This window comes from Hemitrygon akajei, chromosome 9 (assembly GCF_048418815.1).
Source record: "Hemitrygon akajei chromosome 9, sHemAka1.3, whole genome shotgun sequence".
NCBI lineage: Eukaryota > Metazoa > Chordata > Chondrichthyes > Myliobatiformes > Dasyatidae > Hemitrygon > Hemitrygon akajei.
The window spans coordinates 136,992,013-137,012,013 of record NC_133132.1 but is presented as its reverse complement, the minus strand read 5'-3'; the positions used below and the strand labels follow the sequence as shown (position 1 = coordinate 137,012,013).

At 40.2% G+C, this 20,001-nt stretch overlaps 1 protein-coding gene across 1 annotated transcript in view; it reads left to right on the top strand.

Annotated features, from left to right (window-relative positions):
• drc1 (dynein regulatory complex subunit 1 homolog (Chlamydomonas)) overlaps window positions 1-20,001 on the top strand; it is a 91,734-nt gene that overhangs the window by 21,419 nt on the left and 50,314 nt on the right. Inside the window, exons 4-5 of the mRNA XM_073057043.1 lie at window positions 9,858-10,041; window positions 16,808-16,945. Coding sequence (XP_072913144.1) covers window positions 9,858-10,041; window positions 16,808-16,945 — 322 coding nt within the window. The remainder of the gene's footprint in view (window positions 1-9,857; window positions 10,042-16,807; window positions 16,946-20,001) is intronic.

Below are 20,001 nucleotides of genomic sequence, written 5' to 3'. Positions count from 1 at the left end.
GGAGATAACGGGGCTTTGGTATTCAGGGCTATCCAATGGGAGAAGTGTTATTCTTTCTGGTTTGTTTGGGAACTGGGGTTTTTGCAGGTTGTTCGGTTGAGGAGAGTGAAGAGGAAGGATGCATGCGGAGCACACTGATAGACCACTGGATGGCGTATACTGGAATCCGAGAGTCCGAGGATCAGCGATGTTTCGGCTGAGGTTGTTCATGGCAGAATGCCTGCTGCGTGAGCTCCAACGTATTTTGAGACTTTAACTGTGGGCCCTTTTTGTTTTTTTCATACTAACCTTATGTCTGAATTAAGATTCATAAAGTTTATCATTCGATTGTATATGTTGTACTGTCTGATATTTTGCATTGTGGGTTTGTGACGGGAATACATTTCACATCATCCACCCAAACTTGAATACCCTGTTTGGCGGGGCCGAAAGCTGATTCCCTTAGACGAACGTGAGCGGCAAGCCTGGTTGGTTACACTATCAAGTGAGGAATTCAAACCTATTGAGGATGTGGACAGGAGCATGACTGGAGACGTACCAGAAGTATCTAAACTAATATGAAATGTGATTGCATGAAGCTGCAACAGTACTACGTGTGTGCTAAGTAGCAAAAAACAACACGAAGTGGCAGAGCTAAGTGGAGTCAGAACCAATGGCTCGGGTCAGAATCTGCAGTCTTCCTGTATCTGCTTTGTGAATGGTGTTGACAATCGAATAGCTGACAGAGGAGGATTCACCATGAACAATCACAATGGTAGTAGCGTGGGCATGCTAAAGGAAAGGCAACCATTTGTAGTCATGTTTTGTTTGAAGTGCCAAGGTGGTGTTTCATAGTGGTTTTCACCACTGTAGAAGCCAATCTTCAGCTGAGTTAATTCACTTCACGTGATATTAAGTGCTGGCTGAGAGCACTGGATGCAGTAAAGGCTATAGGACCAGGGAGTGTCAGGGCAGCAAATGAACAAGTGCAGCATGAAGCTGTGGTGCTGAAGACGTGCACTCCAGAACTTGACGCACCTTCTGTCAAGATGTTTTTTGTATATCTATGACACTGGCACCTACCATGTGTGTGGAAAATTGCCCAGTAATGTCCTGTTCACACTATACAGGACAAATGCAATCTGGCTAATTACCACCCAAGCAGCCCATTCTGAATAGCAAAGTGATGAAAGATGTTTTCAATTACACTGTCAAACAGAACTTTGTCACCAACACCCACTCGCTGATGCCTAATTTGGGTCTTATCAGAACTATTCGTCTCTGGACATCATCACAGCTTTGGGCCAATGAGTGGTATTCTGGAGGTTTGAGTGACTGTTTTGAATATTAAAGCAATATTGGAGTGTGTGCAGTATCAAGTACCCTGGTAAACCTGAAGTCAAAGGACATGCAGGAGATTGCGTCAGTGGTTGGAGTTGTACCTCACACTAAAGGTGGTTTGATTGTTGGAGGTCAGTCATCCCAGTTGCATCACATCCCTGTAGGAGTTCCTTGGGATAGTGACATGGTCACATGATTTAGATCAGTTTCGTCATTTAGAATGGAAGTGGACTTACATTATTACACGTTCGATTCCATTTGCAACTTCAGCAAATGATGCAGTCCATGTTTGCATGCAAGTTCAGGTTAACAAGTCAGACATGGCTGATAAGTAGCAAATAATATTCAAACTATAAAAGTATCAACCAATGTCACTTTAACAAGGGAGAGACTAACCAACTACCATTGACATTCACTGACATTATGATCAAACTCTCCCTTCACCATTAATCTCCTGATGTCACCATTAAATAGAAGGTCAAATAAATCAACCACACAAATACCACGGTAGGAAAGGAAATGAGAAATTGAGTCTGTGGCAGTGCGTGACTTGACTCTCCTTTGGATACCCCAAGGCCTTTACACCCTCTATCAGGAACCTGAAAGAACAGTTGTTGAAACTCCAGTTATCCTTGAAAGGATTAGTGCAGTGTCAGCAAATCACAAGCAGCTCAACATTATTTGAGCTGAAGCAGCCATCTTGATTGGTGCCAGGTGACATTCCTAAACATTTTTCCATCATCAGTGCACAATGGTTGTGTGTGTAATCCATAAAATTTAATTAAATTGTCCAGTTTACTCCACCAGCACCTTCCAAACTCAGGACCTCTACTACAAAGAAGGACAAGTCAAGAGGTGCATGGGAATTTAGCACTGTCCACTCTGTTCTGATTTGGAAGTGTATCACCGCTCCTTTGTGATCTTTGGTTTAAATTCTGAAAGCATGTACTTTCAGCAGGAGGACTGCAGTAGTCCATTTCACACCTTGAGCAGTTCAGTACAACAATGCTAGCCCTTTCGGTAAAAAAAATGATGTATTTTTTTTAAAACAGATGACATGTAAATCTAACTTTTAATTGGATTGGAATACAAGCGTTTGGTCTTTAATTTAATTGGCAGAAAAATGCAGATTAATATTTGGACCCTTGTCGAAGAGTTGAAAAAAGGAAAATTAATTGGAACTTCCTAATGATGGTGAACAGCAAAGAAGGTGCCACATTTGTTGAGTCAGTTACCAAAGAAGTGCTATGCAAGGTAGGGACCAGACAAGATATAGCCCAGGCTACTTGGGAAGCGAGGGAGGAAATTGCTGAGCCTCTGGCTATGATCTTTGCATCATCAATAGGGACGTGAGAAGTACTGAAGGATTGGAGGGTTCCCTTGTTCAAGAAAAGTTGTAGAGATAGCTCAGGAAATTATAGACTAGTGAGTCTTACTTCAGTGGTGGACAAATTGTTGGAGCAGATCCTGAGATGCAGGATTTATGAACTTTTGAAGAGATATATTCTGATTAGGGATTGTCAGCATGGCTTTGTCAAGGGCACATTGTGCCTTATGAGCCTGATTGGATTCTTTGAAGATGTAACAAAACACATTGATGAAGGTAGAGCAGTGGATGTAGTGTATTTGTATTTCAGTAAGGCATTGGATAGGTTCCCAATGCAAGGCTCATTCAGAAAGTAAAGAGGCAGGGGATCCAAGGAGACCTTGCTTTGTGGAACCAGAATTGGCTTGCCCGCAGAGGCAAAGGGTGGTTGTATATGGTTCGTATATTCTACATGGAGATCAGTAACCAGTGGTGTTCTTCAGGGATCTGTTCTGGGACCCCTCCTCTTTGTGATTTTTATAAATCACTTGGATGAAGAAGTAGAAGGGTGGGTTAGTAAGTTTGCTGATGACACAAATGTTGGGGGTATTGTGGATAGTCTGGAGGGTTGTCAAAGGTTAAAACGGGACATCGATACAATGCAGAACTGGGCTGAGAAGTGGCAGATGGACTTCAACACGGAAGTGTGAAGTGGTTCATTTTGCTGGGTCAAATTTAAAGGCAGCATATAATAATCATGGCAGTGTGGAGAATCTAAGAGATCTTGGGGTCCATGTTGATAGGACACTCAAAGCTGCTGCGTAGGTTGACAGTGTTGTTAAGAAGGTGCATGGTGTGTTGACATTCGTTAGTCGTGGGTTGAGTTCGAGAGCTGTGAGTTAATGTTACAGCTATGTAAGACGTTGGTCAGACCCCACTTGGAGAACTATGTTCAGTTCTGGTCACCTCACTTCAGGAAGGATGTGGAACCCATAGAAATAGTGCAGATGAGATATACAAGGATGTTGCCTGGATTAGAGAGCATGCCTCATGAGAATAGATTGAGTGAACTTGGCATTTTCTCCTTGGAGCGACAAAGGATAAGAGGTGACCTGAGAGAGGTGTAAAGATGATGAGAGGCATCGATCGTGTGGATAGCCAGAAGTTTTTTCCCAGGGCTGAAATGGCTAATATGAGGGGGCATCAGTTTAAGGTGCTTGGAAGTATGTACAGAGGGGATGTCGGGTAAGTTTTTCACACAGAATGGTGGGTGCATGGAATGCACTGCAAAAGTGGTAGAGGTAGATACAAAAGGGTCTTTTAAGAGACTCTTAGATAGGTACATGGAGAGTTTCTGGTGATGTCATCGTCGAGAATGGCAGCTTAAGTCACTAGCTGCTCTGGAAAAAAGCATATTAAGCCCCGTTAGCCCATCAAATACAGTATTTTTTGAAAAATATTTGAACTGAAAAGAGGGGCAAGAATGGGGAAAAGGAATGGACATAAAAAAAAGCGACACTGTGGAGCCTGCGGCCGAGAGGAGTGCAGCGAGCGGCTCTCCTACCTGACCGCGTGCTAGCGAGGCGGACGCTGGGTCTCATTTAGGCAAAGCGGCGAATATGATTGAAATCCTGAAAGAGATAAGGGACTTCCGGAAAGAAATAGAGCAGCAGCTCCATGATATTAAGTCAGAGCTCGCCAGCATCAATCAAAAAATAGCGGTGGCAGAGACTCGAATTGAGAAGGTGGAAAATCGCGTTCAAAACATGGAACGGATACTGAGTAAGACAATAAAAATACTAAATCACCAAGAAGGTAAACTACTTGACCTGGAAGAAAGATCACGGCAGAAAAATATCAGAATCTACAACGTTCCAGAAGGAGCGGAGGGCTCGTCTGTGACGGAGTTTGTCGGAAAGTTACTGCGGGACGCGTTGGATCTTCCCTCGGCTATGGAGCTGGAAGTCGAAAGAGCCCCATCATGCGTTCGTCCCGAAACCTACCCGGGATAGAAAGCCACGCTCAATAATAATTAAATTCATTCAGTACAGTACCAAGGCGGAGATTCTCCGAAGGGCCTGGGGTAAGAAGAGAGTGTTTTTAGACGATAAATTAATATATTTCGACCAAGATTACCCCCCCCACCCCCCGCGGTGCTGCAGAAATGCAAAGAATACTCCGAAGTAAAGCGAGTACTAAAGCAAAAAAAGATTAGATTTCAAACTCCGTACCCTTCTAAACTTTGAGTGTTTTGTGACGATGAGATGCAGTTGTACCAGACAGTGGAAGAGGCGACTACAGACATGAAGGCCAGTCTGCGTGACCAAAACGAGGGAAAGCCTGGCTGAGGAATTATCCCACTCTGCTTGGGAAATAGTGCGAGAATCGAGAAGGCAGGAGATGGGAGGAGGCCGAGAGAAGTATATCAGGAGGAGACCGGGAGTTTTCCAAAGACAGCCCTCACGCCCACCAGAAGAGCCACAAGGTTTGGCTAACTTTAAAATTGTTGAGAAGCTAAACGCAAGCAAGAATAGACGGTGGTATACCTATCTCAAGAAATACTTATTATAATGTGGATTTTATATTACTTAGTAGTTCTTTATTCGCTCACTTACTCCTTTTTCCCCCACCAAAATGAGAATATATGTGTGTGTGTGTATGTGTATACGTAAGCGCATGCACGCACACACACACACACACACACATCTTTTCTGTGTAATGGATTTGTTCACTGACTTTTATGAATACTGCAATGGGGGTCCTCAACTCACAAGTAGGAAGGGTTATCCCCCACAGCTAGACATTTCCTCTAGCTCAACGCAGGGTCATCTACTAGAGACCGCAGCCTTGGAATCACATGTTTGTTGCCATTTTTGTTATTATTTGCGTTTCTTGGTTCTTATTTGTTCAGGGAGCAGATTGATTAAGTTTTATTCTAATTTCAATGATACATTGACAGATAAATACAGATGGCTAAGGACAAGGTAAAATTCATTTCTTTTAATGTCAATGGGCTATTAAATCCAATCAAATGTAAGAGAATTTTATCCAACACGAAAAAAGAACAAACCCATGTAGTATATTTACAGGAAACTCAGATAAGTGATAATGAGCACAAAAAAACTAAAGAGAAAGGGCTTCACTAAGCTGTTTTTTCTCCTCATATAAATCAGGACATAGGAGAGGAGTTGCTATTCTTATCTCAAGTAAGCTAAATTTTGAAAACTTATTCGAAATGGGAGATAAAGAGGGCAGATATATTCTGGTAAGGAGGAACATAGACAGAAATTCAGTTACTCTATTGAATATATACGCACCCCCGGGAAGTGATATTGGTTTCTTTCAGAAAATTACTGATATTATGGTAATGGAAACAGAAGGTCTCCTGATATGTGGGGGAGACTTAAATTTACAATTACAACCAAAGTTAGATTCTTCCAATAGAAAAACCTATGAAACAAAATCTTTACATAAGAAAGTTAATATACTTTTTGAGGATGTTGGTTTAATTGATATATGGTGGTACCTTTTCCCCGACAGAAGGGATTACACTCATTACTCTGCTCCACATTCTGTATATACAAGAATAGACTATTTCATAACATTTGGAAAAGACAAAGACAAAATAAACACCTGTGGAATAGGGACAATAGATGTAAGTGACCATGCACCTATATATTTATCTGTTGATTTTGACCTACAACCAAAGAATACAATTTGGAAAGTAAATTCAAGTCTACTCAATGATCCATACTTTAAGGAACAAATTGAAAAAGAATTGGTCTCTACTTAGAATTTAATGATAATGGAGTGGTTTCATCTCCCATTTTATGGGATACTCTGAAGGCGGTCTTAAGAAGGAAAATTATAGCGATATCTTCATATAAGAAAAAAATAGAGAATAAAACAGAGGAATTACAAAATAGGCTGAAGGAACTAGAGAAAAAACACAAATTGAATTTGGCACAGAATACATTGGGGAAATTAAAAGAATTAGGAATGAAATAAATAGTTTGGCTATGCAAGAAATCAGGAAAAACTTAATGTTTCTGAAATGAAGACATTATGAAAGTGGATTGAAATCTATGAAAATACTGGTGTGGAAACTGAAAAAAAAGATAGCAGAAAATACAATTCATAGAAGTAGGGACCCAAGAATGAAAATGATTTAAAAAAAAAATAAGCTAAGTGCAATTCAAGAAGCTTTTGAAGTGTTTCACGAAACTCTATATTCCAAAGTTCCGGGGGAAGCATAACCCAAATTGACACCACCTTGAATTCTCTAGAATTACCCACTTTAAGCGAAGAACAAAATAGAACGATGACTGCTGACACAACTGAAGTTGAATTAAAAGCTGCAATTAGTAGGCTTAAATTAAGCAAGTCACCAGGATCAGATGGGTATTCGGCAGAGTGGTACAAAGAATTTAAAAATGTGTTCATTCCTGATTTACTCCCCACACTGAACTGGGCTCTAAAAAAAGGCACAAATGCCACCCAGTTGGAAGGAAGCGATAATCTCAGCTATACCGAAAGAAGGCAAGGATAAAATGGAATGCGAGTCATTTAGACCAATATCCGTTCTTAATGTAGATTATAGATTATTTACCTCCATCATGGCCAAACGATTAGAGGAGTTTCTACCCATACTGATATGTAACGATCAGACAGGTTTTATACGACAACGCCAGACACAAGACAATATACGAAGGACACTTCACATTATGGATCATATACAAAAAAATAAAATCGAAGCAATAGTGATGTGTGGACGCTGAAAAAGCATTTTATTCGGTTTATTGGAATTTTCTTTACAGAGTTTTACATAGATTTGGTTTCCAAGACACAATTATTAAAACTGTACAGACACTATATGACAATCCTACTGCTAGGATTAAAATCAATGGATATTTATCAAATAGTCTTACCCTAGAAAGGGGCACGAGACAGGGTTGTGCATGCTCAATGCTACTCTTCGCTTTATATCTGGAACCATTAGGTCAATACATTAGACAAAATGAAGATATCAGGGGAATTACTACTTAAAGGGATAGAGCATAAATTGGTTTGTTACGCGGATGACATTTTGATCTACCTAGGGCAACCAACATACTCTTTACCTAAATTGATGCAATCCTTTGAACAATATGGTCAATTATCAGGATACAAGATCAACATAGATAAAACCCAATTACTTTCATATTACTATAGCCCACCAAGAGAAATTGAAAGTTGATACCCCTGGGCATGGCACATGGTCTTTCAAATATTTGGGCATCATTATGCCAAAAAATTTGGCAAAATTATCAGAATGTAATTATCAGCCTTTATATAAAAAAATTAAGGAAGATGTGGCAAGATGGAACCTGATTCCTTTTTTCCATCTCAGTTCAAGGATTGAGTCTATTAAAATGAATATACTGCCCAGACTGTTATATCTCTTTCAGACCCTAGCAATGGAGATTAATCAAAATCAATTCAATGAATAGAACAAGATGCTATCAAGGTATATTTGGCAGGGTAAAAGGCCTAGAGTTCGTCTCAAATTTTGCAATTAGCAAAGGAACATGGGGGATGGGCCTACCTTCTCTTAGAGATTATTATTTTACAGCACAGTTGAGAGCTGTGATATGTTGGTGCAACCCATCATATGACGCTCAATGAAAGAACATTGAGGAGTGGGTACTTCCCATCCCCATACAAGCAATTTTGGCTGATAACAACCTGCAAAGGTACATAAATACTATTGCTAGCCCATGGGCAAAATTGACTCTTAAAATATGGAAAACTACTATAAAAGAATATAATCTAGAGTGAGATATTGCCATTCTTAAATGGTGTGCATATGACTCGGATTTTACACCAAATAAACTGGATGCTAGATTTAAGGACTGGACAGCTAAAGGAATAACAGTTCTTTGCAACATAATGAAAGAAGGAACACTGTTCAGTTTTGAAATGCTTAAAGGGAAACACTTATTAGAAAAACAAGATTTTTATCGGTATTTACAGATGCAACAATATGTTAATAAGATGCTTAAAGATGTAACCAAGGCAAGTACATGCTTGATAGAGCTCTTTAGAAAAGCATATAATTAAGATAATGGTAGAAGAATCATTTCAAGCACGTATAAGGGGCTGTCAAATCTTAAAACACATTCGACTTCATACATTAAAACAAAATGGGAGAAGGAAGGAGGGATAATTATATCTGAGGAAGAATGGACAACAATATGGAGGTATCAATGGAAGTGTACCAATTCACAGAAATGGAGGGAGTTTGGATGGAAAAACTTGATAAGATATTTTATTACACCCTCTCAGAAATCCTATTATGATAGTAACCTCCCTGTTTGCTAGAGAAATTGTGGAAATCAAAATGCAAATCATTATCATATTTTTTGGGACTGCCCTGTTATCAAAAACTATTGGAGGGGGATACACAATGCCCTACAAGACATCTTTAAATGTGAAATACCCTTAGAGAGAAAGACCATATATTTTGGATATATACCTCAAGAATGGTTGAAAAGAGATACGGTAAATATTTAATGAATATACTGTTGGTGGCTGGTAAAAAGACTCTTACTAGGAATTGGTTATCACAGGAGAGCCCAACTTTAAATGCATGGATGGAAATTACAATGGACATTTACAAAATGGAGAAGATAACAGCATCTGTTAATCATAAGCTAGAACAATTTAATTTGGGGAAAATGGTTTAACTACATAATGCCTGATAGGCCTGATTTTATTCTCAGAAATCAATGAATCTGTTGTTTAAAAGAAAGATCACTCCCTACTTGTACATAGTTCTTTCCTTTTGCTTGTTTTTTCTTTCCACTCTTTTCTATAAGTGTATACCTCAGATAAATACTTTGTGGAGATTTGTGATATATATGATTATATGATATATACAATGTCTGAAACATCTTATGGATGTGTTTGTTTTATGATGAACTTCAATAAAAAAATAAATTACAAAAAAATAGATAGGTACATGGAGCTTAGAAAAATAGAGGGTTATTTGCTAGGGAAATTCTAGGCAGTTTTTAGAGAAGGTTACATGGTTGGCACAATATTGTGGGCTGAAGGGCCTGTAATGTACTGTATATTTCTATGTTCTTTGTTGTATAGTTGGGTGGGAGGAGAGGTGAAAATTTACTCATTTACCTAAGCTATTTGATTACAATATAGGTTCCTGAAGTTCAGTTTTCTTTTTTTTTTGAAGGACTGCAAAGTTGGAGAATGAAGCCATCATAAGTGAGGAAAAGTTTGAGGCCATCACAAAAAAGTGGTTATCAGCAAAAGCTCATAAGATTCCCCAGGATTTGAGTGACCTTCTCGTGAAACAGCAGCAACAATGTGCTCAATTAATCAAAGGAAAAAACAAGCTTATTAATACATTGCAGGAGGTAAATTGTTTATGCATTAGAAGGTTGGGTGAATATTTAGTGGTGAGTAGTTTGACTTTATACATTGTATTTTTTATTTCATTTTGGGGATTCATAATTAAAATGCACATTCTCTGCAGGTTATAATTTGTGGGCACAAATTTGTTCAGCACCCTTAGGACAAGGCAGAGCAGTTGAGAATATTTTGCTTTCTTTATCCTAGATTTGGGTTTTGAGCCTTTTCCAGGCTCACAGAGTGGGTGTATATGTTCCAGTGATAAAGACCTCTGATGAAATAAGTTTTTGCGCAATTGTGGAAATAGTCTTATTTGGTGTTCAAATTAATTTTTTTTTGTCTTGAATGGTGCTGAATTTACAAACCCCATTTCCAGAAAAGTTGGGATATTTTCCAAAATGCTATAAAAACAAAAATCTGTGATATGTTAATTCACGTGAACCTTTATTTAACTGGCAAAAGTAGAAAGAAAAGATTTTCAATAGTTTTACTGACCAACTTAATTGTATTTTGTAAATATACAGAAATTTAGAATTTGATGGCTGCAACACACTCAACAAAAGTTGGGACAGAGGCATGTTTACCATTGTGTTACATCACCTTTCCTTTTAATAACACTTTTTAATCATTTTGGAACTGAGGCTACTAATTGTAGTAGATTTGCAATTGGAAATTTTGTCCATTCTTGCTTGATATAAGACTTCAGCTGCTCAACAGTCCGTGGTCTCCGTTGTCTGATTCTCCTCTTCATGATGCGCCATACATTTTCAATAGGAGATAGATCTGGACTGGCAGCAGGCCAGTCAAGCACACGCACTTTGTGTCTGCAAAGCCACACTGTTGTAGCCCGTGCAGAATGTGGTCTGGCATTGTCCTGCTGAAATAAGCATGGACGTCCCGGGAAGAGACGTCGCCTTGATGGCAACATATGTCTCTCTAAAATCCTAATATACGCCTCAGAGTCAATGATACCTTCACATACATGCAACTCACCCATGCCGTGGGCTCTGATGCACCCCCATACCATCCCAGATGCTGGCCTTTGCACCTTTCGCTGATAACAATCAGGATGGTCGTTTTCGTCTTTGGCACGGAGAACTCGCGCCCGTTTTTTTCCGAAATCTAGCTGAAATGTGGACTCATCTGACCACAGCACATGGGTCCACAGTCTTTCAGTCCATCTGAGATGAGCTCGGGCCCAGTGAACTCGCCGGCGTTTCTGCATAGAGTTGATGCATGGCTTCCTCCTTGCGTAATACAGTTTCAAGCTGCATTTCTGGATGCAGCGACAGACTGTGTTAAGTGACAATGGTTTTCCAAAGTACTCCCAAGCCCAGGTGGCTATAATTGTCACAGTAGCATGACGGTTTCTTGGGCAGTGCCACCTGAGGGCTCGAATATCACGCGCATTCAACAGTGGTTTCCGACCTTGCCCTTTATGCACTGAGATGTCTCTGAATTCTCTGAATCTTTTCACAATATTATGTACTCTAGATGTTGCAAGACCTAAATTCTTTGCAATCTTGCATTGGGAAATGTTCCTTTTGAACTGACTAACAATTCTCTCTCGAATTTTGGCACAAAGGGGTGAGCCACGACCCACCCTTGCTTGCAAAGACTGAGCCTTTAATGGCCGCTACTTTTATACCCAGTCATGATACCTCACCTGCTACCAATTAGCCTGCTTAATGTGGAGTCTTCCAAACCGGTGTTACTTGAATATTCTGTGCACTTTTCAATCTTATTTTAATTCTGTCCCAACTTTTGTTGAATGTTTTGCAGCCATCAAATTCTAAATTTGTGTATATTTACAAAATACAATTAAGTTGGTCAGTAAAACTATTGAAAATCTTTTCTTTGTACTTTTGCCAGTTAAATAAAGGTTCACGTGAATTAACATATCACAGATTTTTGTTTTTATTGCATTTTGGAAAATATCCCAACTTTTCTGGAAATGGGGTTTGTATTTTCATTTTTAGAATCTTTTTATTGATACATGATCTTCTACAGCTATAAAATGATACAAAACTTCAACAAATTAATATGTATACAATTAATAAAGCTGAAGAAAAAAAGCTGATCATAATATATAAAAATGGAAAAAAAAACTTTATATATAAGGAAAAGAAGGAAAAAAAAGAACCCTGTCTAACTAAGGAAAAAAAAACCCACTGACTACAAAAAAAAGGGAAAAAAACCCATTAGGAATCAACCCCCTGGAGCAATACGTCTTACCATTGTGTGTGTGTGTGTGTGGAGTCATCAACTGCCAATTCATATTTATAAAAATAAAATAAAATTGGAAGGAAACCATTTAAAATAATTCAAATTAAATGATAGTATTTGGCAAAAGACCCCCATCTTTTCTCAAAATCGAATCGGGGATCAAAAGTTCTGCTTCTAATTTTTTCCAAACTGAGACATAACATTACTTGAGAGAACCATTCAATTAATGAAGGGGCAGAAGTATCTTTCCATTTTAATAAAATAGCCCTTCTTGCCAATAATATAACAAATGCAATTACATGTTGATCTGAAGATGAAGTGTTCAAATTAATTTTTGCAGAAATTCTGAAGTGTTATGTCTTGGTTGATTTTAATTTGTGATCAGCTCCTTCAGCCTACAGAACTGCACATAACTTGTAAAGTGGATTGTTTCTGACTATGTGCCAAAAGGATTTGTTCCTCCACTGAGCAAAAAAAAGAATCAATTTAATGTGACAGCTTGTTTGGTCACACTAACTCTCTTTGACTCAAATCTTATAGTTCAGGCAGACGTTGATTATGTCTTGATAAAATACTTCTTACAATATTGATTGCCAAAAGAACTGTTATTGTCAAAATTAGAAGCACACTTCATCTAAATTCTGCCTCCTCTTATTTCATGACATTTCTTTAATGGCTTTGTATACCTAGTTCAGCTGTTGCCTCATAGCTCTCGTAACCTGGGTTCATTCTGATCTCTCTACCGACTGCAGAGTTACATTTTAACACTGACTGCATGCGTTTCCTTGGGGTGCTCCCCCGCAAAGACGTGGATTGTTAGGTGAAACGTTTGCTCTGAACTACCAATAGTTCGCACATGAGTCATAGAATCTGGCAGGACTCAGTAGGTTGTGTGGGAGAATTAAATGGGGTTAGTGCCGGGGTTCCAAATGTTTTTTTTTATGCCAAGGACCCCTACACCTAACTGAGGAGCCCATGGACCCAAGGTTGGGAACCCATGGGTTAGTGTAATATCAAAGGTATACTTGGTAAGTGAGAGGCCTTTAGAAGTGAAATTTTGAGAGTACAACACTTGTATGTGCCTGTCAGAATAAAAGATAAAGATAACAGATGCAGGGAACCTTGGTTTTCAAGAGACATTGAGGCCCTGGTTAAGGGAGAGAAGAGAAGTGCATTGCAGGTATAGGTAGGTGGGAACAAATGAGGTGCTTATGGAGTATAAGAAATGCAAGAGAACACTTCAGAAATCAGGGGGCTAAAAGAAGGCATATGGTTGCTCTGGCAGACAAGGGATAGGAGAATCCTAAGGGATTCTAGAGATATGTTAAGAGCAAAGGAATTGCAAGGGACAAAATTGGTCCTCAGGAAGATGAGAATGGTAATCCATGTGCATAAACCAAAAGTGATGAGGGAGATGTAAAATAATTTTTTTACTTCTGTATTTAGTCAGAAGATGGACAGAGTCTATAAAAGTGAGGCAAAATAGCATCAACTTCATGGACCCTATACAAATTACAGAGGAGGAGGTGTTTGCTGCCCCGAGGCAAGTTGGTGTAGTTGGTGATAAATCCTCAGGGCCTGACAGAGGCAAGTGCAGAAATTGCAGGTGGCCTAGTATAGATATTTAAATCATCCTTAGCAACAGGTGAGGTACCAGAGGATTGGAGGATAGCCAATGTTGTTCTGAGAAAGTTATTGGAAGTTATTCAGAGGGACCAGATGTATATGGATTTAGATAGACATGGACTGACTGAGGATAGTCAGCATGGTTTTGTGCATTGTAGGTCATGTCTGACCATATCTTACAGAGTTTTTCAAGAAAGTTACCAGTAAAGTTAATGAAGGCAAGGCAGTGGACGTTGTTTACATGGTCTTTAGTAAGGCATTTGACAAGTTCCTGCATGGGAGGTTGGCCAAGAAGGTTCAGTTGCTCAGTATTCAAGATGAGATAGTAAGTTGGATTAGACATTGACTTTGTGGGAGAAGCCAGAGAGTGGTAGTACATGGTTGCCTCTGACTGGAGGCCTGTGGCCAGTGGAGTGCTGCAGAGATCAGTACTGGGTCCATTGTTATGTATCAATGATCTGGATGATGTGGTTAACTGTATTAACAAATTTAACAATGACACCAAGATTGGGGTGTAGTGGACAGTGAGAATGGTTATCATGGCTTGCAGTAGGATCTGGACGAGCTGGAAAAATGGCAATTGGAATTTAATGCAGCGAGTTGTGATCTTGCATAGTGAATAGTAAGGAACTGTGGAATGTGATAGAACAAAGGGATCTGGGAATACAGGTCCATAATTCATTGAATGTGGCATCACAGGTAGATAGGGTTATAAAGAAATCTTTTGGCACATCAGCTTTCAAAAATCAAAGTAGTGAGTACAGGAGATGGAATGTTACGTTGAAGTTGTATAAGACATCGGTGAGGCCTAATTTGGAGTACTGTGTGCAATTTTGGTCATCTATCTGCATGAAATATGTAAATAAGGTTGAAACAGTACAGAGAAAATTTACAAGGATGTTTCTGGGTATGGAGGACCTGAGTTATAATGGAAGATTGAATAGGTTAAGACTATATTCCTTGGAATATCGAAGATTAAGAAGAGAATTGATAGAGGTATACAAAATTGAAGGGTAAAGATAGAGTAAATGCAAGCAGGCTCTTTCCACTGAGATTGGGTGGAACTAAAACCAGAGGTCATGGGTTAAGGATTAAAGATGAAAAGTTTAAGGAGAACATGAGGGCTATCTCTTCATTCAGAGTGTTGTGAGAATGTGGAGCGAGCTGCCAGTAGAAATGGTGGATGTGAGCTTGATTTCAATGTTGTAAAAGCAGTTTGGACAGGTACATGGATGGTAAGGGTATGGGGAACAGGTCGATGGGAGGAGGCAGTGTAAATGGTTCAGCACAGACTAGGTGGGCCGAAGGATCTGTTTCTGTGCTGTACTTTTCTATGACTCTATCATTATAACTTGGTAGTTGTACATATCTGGCTGTGGAGGGACCTGTTTCCATGCTCTATGACTTTATGCTTTTTACCTTTGCCCCATTCAAAGGCTATTGCCACTCATGTCTTGTCATTGAATCAATCTATCCTGCCAGTTACCCGTTTATATGGGCTCTTGTCTTTTCAGCTCAGGCTCTAGGCAGCATTTGACTTGGTATTGAGAACCTCAAGACCATTTATAAGAAGCAAAGAAAAATTCTTCGTAAGTGAGTGAAGGAGCACCTGACTCATGAACTGCTCCATCACTTACAGTATCAGACACCTCTTGTGCATTGTGTAGAGCAGTCATTGTTTCCCACAATGGCCTCATTAACCTCTTCAGAACCTCAAAATGGATAAAGCAAATCCCAGAGTTTCGCTTAAGAAGGAAAACCCAAGTGGACACTATATATTACCAGAAGACACAGGAGCAGAATTAAGTCATTTAACCCACTGAGTCTGCTCTGCCATTTCATCATGGCTGGTCCAATTTTCTTCTTAGCCCCAATCTCTTGCCTCTCTTCCCCCCCCCCCCCCCAATACCCCTATCATAATCCCTTCAAGAATCCGACCAATCAAGAATCTATCAACCTCTGCCTTAAATGTACATACAGACTTGCCCTCCACAGCTGCTTGCAAAAATGAATTCCACAGATTCACCCACATCTGGCTAAAGAAATTCCTCCTCACCTCCTTTCTAAAAGGACACCCGTCTATTCTGAGGCTGTGTTCTCTGGTCTTAGACTCTCCCACCATAGGAAACATCCTCTCCACATCCACTTTTATCAAGGCCTTTCACCATTCAATAGGTTTCAATGAGGTCACCCGTCATTCTTCTGAATTCCAGTGAATACAGGCCCAGAGCCAAAGAATGCTCTTCATATAACAAGCCATTCAAAACTGGAATCATTTACATTGTAAAGCGTTATAACGTGGACAACATATTTATGAGAACTTTATAATGAATGATAACGTTTCACAGGCGCCTTTTTAGTTGGTGATGGAACTCCATCCATATTGACACATTGCCACCATGTTTCAGTTTTCTAACCGAGAACGGTCCAAGTCCACAAAGAACAACCACCATTTCATCCAGCACATTATTCTCCATAACTTAAACCATCTACCATCAAATACATCTTTACCTAACCCCGCTCTCTGCTTTCAGCAGGGATCGCTCCCTCCATGGTTCCCTTGTCCATTTGTCCTTCCCCACTAATATCCTTCCAGGCATATATCCCTGCACCTGGTTTCAGATATAACCTTCAAGCTAGTCCTCCTTCCCTTCCCCACACCTTTTTAATCTGGCATCTTTTTCCTCCTTTTCCAGTTCTGAAGAAGAGTCTTGGCCTGAAATATCAACTGTTCACATAGATGCTGCTTGACCTGCTGAGTTCCACCAGCAGTTTTTGTGTTACTTGGGATTTTCAGCATCTGCTGGATCTCGTGTGTTTGCAATTCTATGATTATTGTTTTGCTATATTAACATGCTGATTGAAGGGATAATAAATATTCCACAAATGGTGATGTTTTAATGTTATTTGATTTTGCAGGACCTAAAGCTGAGTGATGATCGTTATGTAAAGGATCTAAAGAAATCTGCTGAAGATATTGACTTGCTGTTGGAACGTATGGAAGGTCAAATAAAGACCATAACCAAGTCCTACAGAATGGAAATGAAGGAGATAGAGGTACTAAACCTTTTTCTTCCCTTCCATTTGTGTAGACAGTAAGGTTTATTGCCATATTTACAAGTACGTATATGCCCAGGTGCAATGAAAAACTTACTTGCAGCAGCAGCACAAGCATGTTCCTTCATATAAGCAGCATCCAGAAGAAAAACATAAATTATGCACTTCTTTCTATAAAATGAACATGATTAGAACAAAAAGCAAGTCTAATTTTAGTGCAAAGTGATCATTGTGATAATATTGTAGTGATTATGGTTAAAAAAAACATAGAAAGCCTTCAGCACAATACAGGCGCTTTGGCCCACAATGCCATGCCAAACATGTACTTACTTTAGAAATTACCTACGGTTACTCATAGTCCTCTATTTTTCCAAGCTCCATATACCCATCCAGGAGTCTCTTAAAAGACCTTATCATATCCGCTTCCAACACTGTCGCCGGCAACCCATTCCACACAATCACCACTCTGCGTTTTTTAAAAAACGACTTACCCCTGGCATCAGCTCTGTACCTACTTCCAAGCAACTTAAAACTGTGCCCTCTCATTTTATTCATTTCAGCCCTGGGAAAAAGCTTCTGATTGTCCACACGATCAATGCCTCTCATCATTTTATATACCTCTATCAGGACACCTCTCATCCATCACTGCTCCAAGGAGAAAAGGCCAAGTTCACTCAACCTATTCTCATAAGGCATGCTCCCCAATCCAGGCAACGTCCTTGTAAATCTCTTCTGCACCCTTTCTATGGCTTCCACATCCTTCCTGTAGTGAGGTGACCAGAACTGAGCACAGTACTCCAAGTGGGGTGTGACCAGGGTCTTGTATAGCTGTGACATTGCCTCTTGGCTCTTAAACTCAATCCATGGTTGATGAAGGCCAATGCACCATATGCCTTCTTAACCACAGAGTCAATCTGTGCAGCAGCTTTGAGTGTCCTCTGATCCTCTGCACAGCCAAGGGTCTTACCATTAATACTATATTCTGCCATCATATTTTGACCTATCAAAATGAACTACCTCACACTTACTGGGTTGAACTCTATCTGCCACTTCTCAGCCCAGTTCTGCACCCTATCAATGTCCCACTGTAACCTCTGACAGCCCTCCACACTACCCACAACACCACCAACCTTTGTGTCATCAGCAGATTTACTAGCCCATCCCTCTGCTTCCTCATCCATGTTATTTATAAATATCATGAAGAGAAGGGGTCCCAGAACAGATTCCTGAGGCACCCCGCTGGTCACCGGCCTCCATGCAGAATATGACCTGTCTACAACCACTCTTTGCTTTCTGTGGGCAAGCCAGTTCTGGATCCACAAAGCAATGTGCCCCTGGATCCCATGCCTCCTTACTTTCTCAATAAGCCTTGCATGAACTACATTGTCAAATGCCTTGCTGAAATCCATGTGTTTAGTTACATCCTCAAAAAATTCAATCGGGCTAGTAAGGCACGCCTGCCGTTGACAAAGCCATACTATTTCTAATCATATATTACACCCCTCCAAATGTTAATAAATCCTGCCTCTCAGGATCTTCTCCATCAATTTACCAATTACTGAAGTAGGACTCACCGGTCTATAATTTCCTGGGCTATCTCTACTCTCTTTCTTGAATAAGGGAACAACATCTGCAACCCTCCAATCCTCCAGAACCTCTCCCATCCCCATTGATGATGGAAAGATCATCGCCAGAGGCTCAGCAATCTCCTCTCTTGCCTCCCACAGTAGCCTGGGGTATATCACATCTGGTCCTGCTGACTTATCGAACTTGATGGTTTCCAAAAGCTCCAGCACATCCCCTGAATGTCTATATGCTGAAGCTTTTCAGTCCACTGCAAGTCATCCCTACAATCGCCATGATTCTTTTCTGTAGTGACTACTGAAGCAAGGTATTCGTTAAGTATGTCTGCTGTCTCCTCCGGTTCCATACACACTTTCCCACTGTCACAAGGCCTTCTCATGGCCCCTTCTGGCTCTCCTAATTTCAATCTTAAGCTCCTTCCTGCTAGCCTTATAATCTTCTCGATTTCTATCGCTGCCTAGATTTTTTGAACGTTTCTTAAGCTTTTCTTCTTGACTAGATTTTCAACAGCCTTTGTACACCATAGTTCCTGTACCCTCCCATCCTTTCCCTGTGTCATTGGAATGTACCTATGCAGAACACCACACAAATATCCCCTGAACATTTGCCACATTTCTGCCATACATTTCCCTGAGAATGCCTGTTCCTAATTTATGCTTCCAAGTTCCTGCCTGATAGCTTAATATTTCCCCTTACTCCAATTAAACACTTTCCTAACTTGTCTGTTCCTATCCCTCTCCAACCACTATCTCCAAAATGCTCTCCCACTGAGAGACCTGACACCTGACCAGATTCATTTCCTAATACCAGATGAAGTACAGCCTTTCCTTTTGTAGGCTTATCTACATATTGTGTCAGGAAACCTTCCTGAACACACCTAATAAACTCCAGCCCATCTAAACCCCTTGCTCTAGGGAGATGCCAGTCAAAATTTGGAAAATTAAACTCTCTCACCACAACACTCTTATTATTACACCTTTCTAGAATCTGTCTCCCTATCTGCTCTTCGATGACCCTATTACTATTGGGTGGTATATAAAAAAATAACACCCAGTAGAGTTATTGACCCCTTCCAGTTTCTCACTTCCACTTTCTCACTTCCACCCGCAGAAACTCAGTAGACAATCCCTCCATGACTTCCTCCTTTTCTGCAGCCATGGCATTACCTCTGATCAGCAGTGCCATGCTCCATGTGTTCTTGTAACTGCTGGTGTGGAATCTAAGGCAATTGTCCCTTCTGCCCAGTAATAGCTGTGTGAAAGTGGGATATGGTGGGAATCTTTGATAGGTGTTGCCTTCTTGAGCCCGTGTCACCTGCGGACACTACCAGTGGAGGGGAGGAATATGCCCGTGATGTGGCTGCGCGTCTACTGCTGTCTTTGATTTTTGCTGATGTTGAGTGAGAGGTTGTTGCTGCAGCACCACTTAAACAGGTGTCCTGTGTCACTCCAGTAAGGGAACTCATCACCATC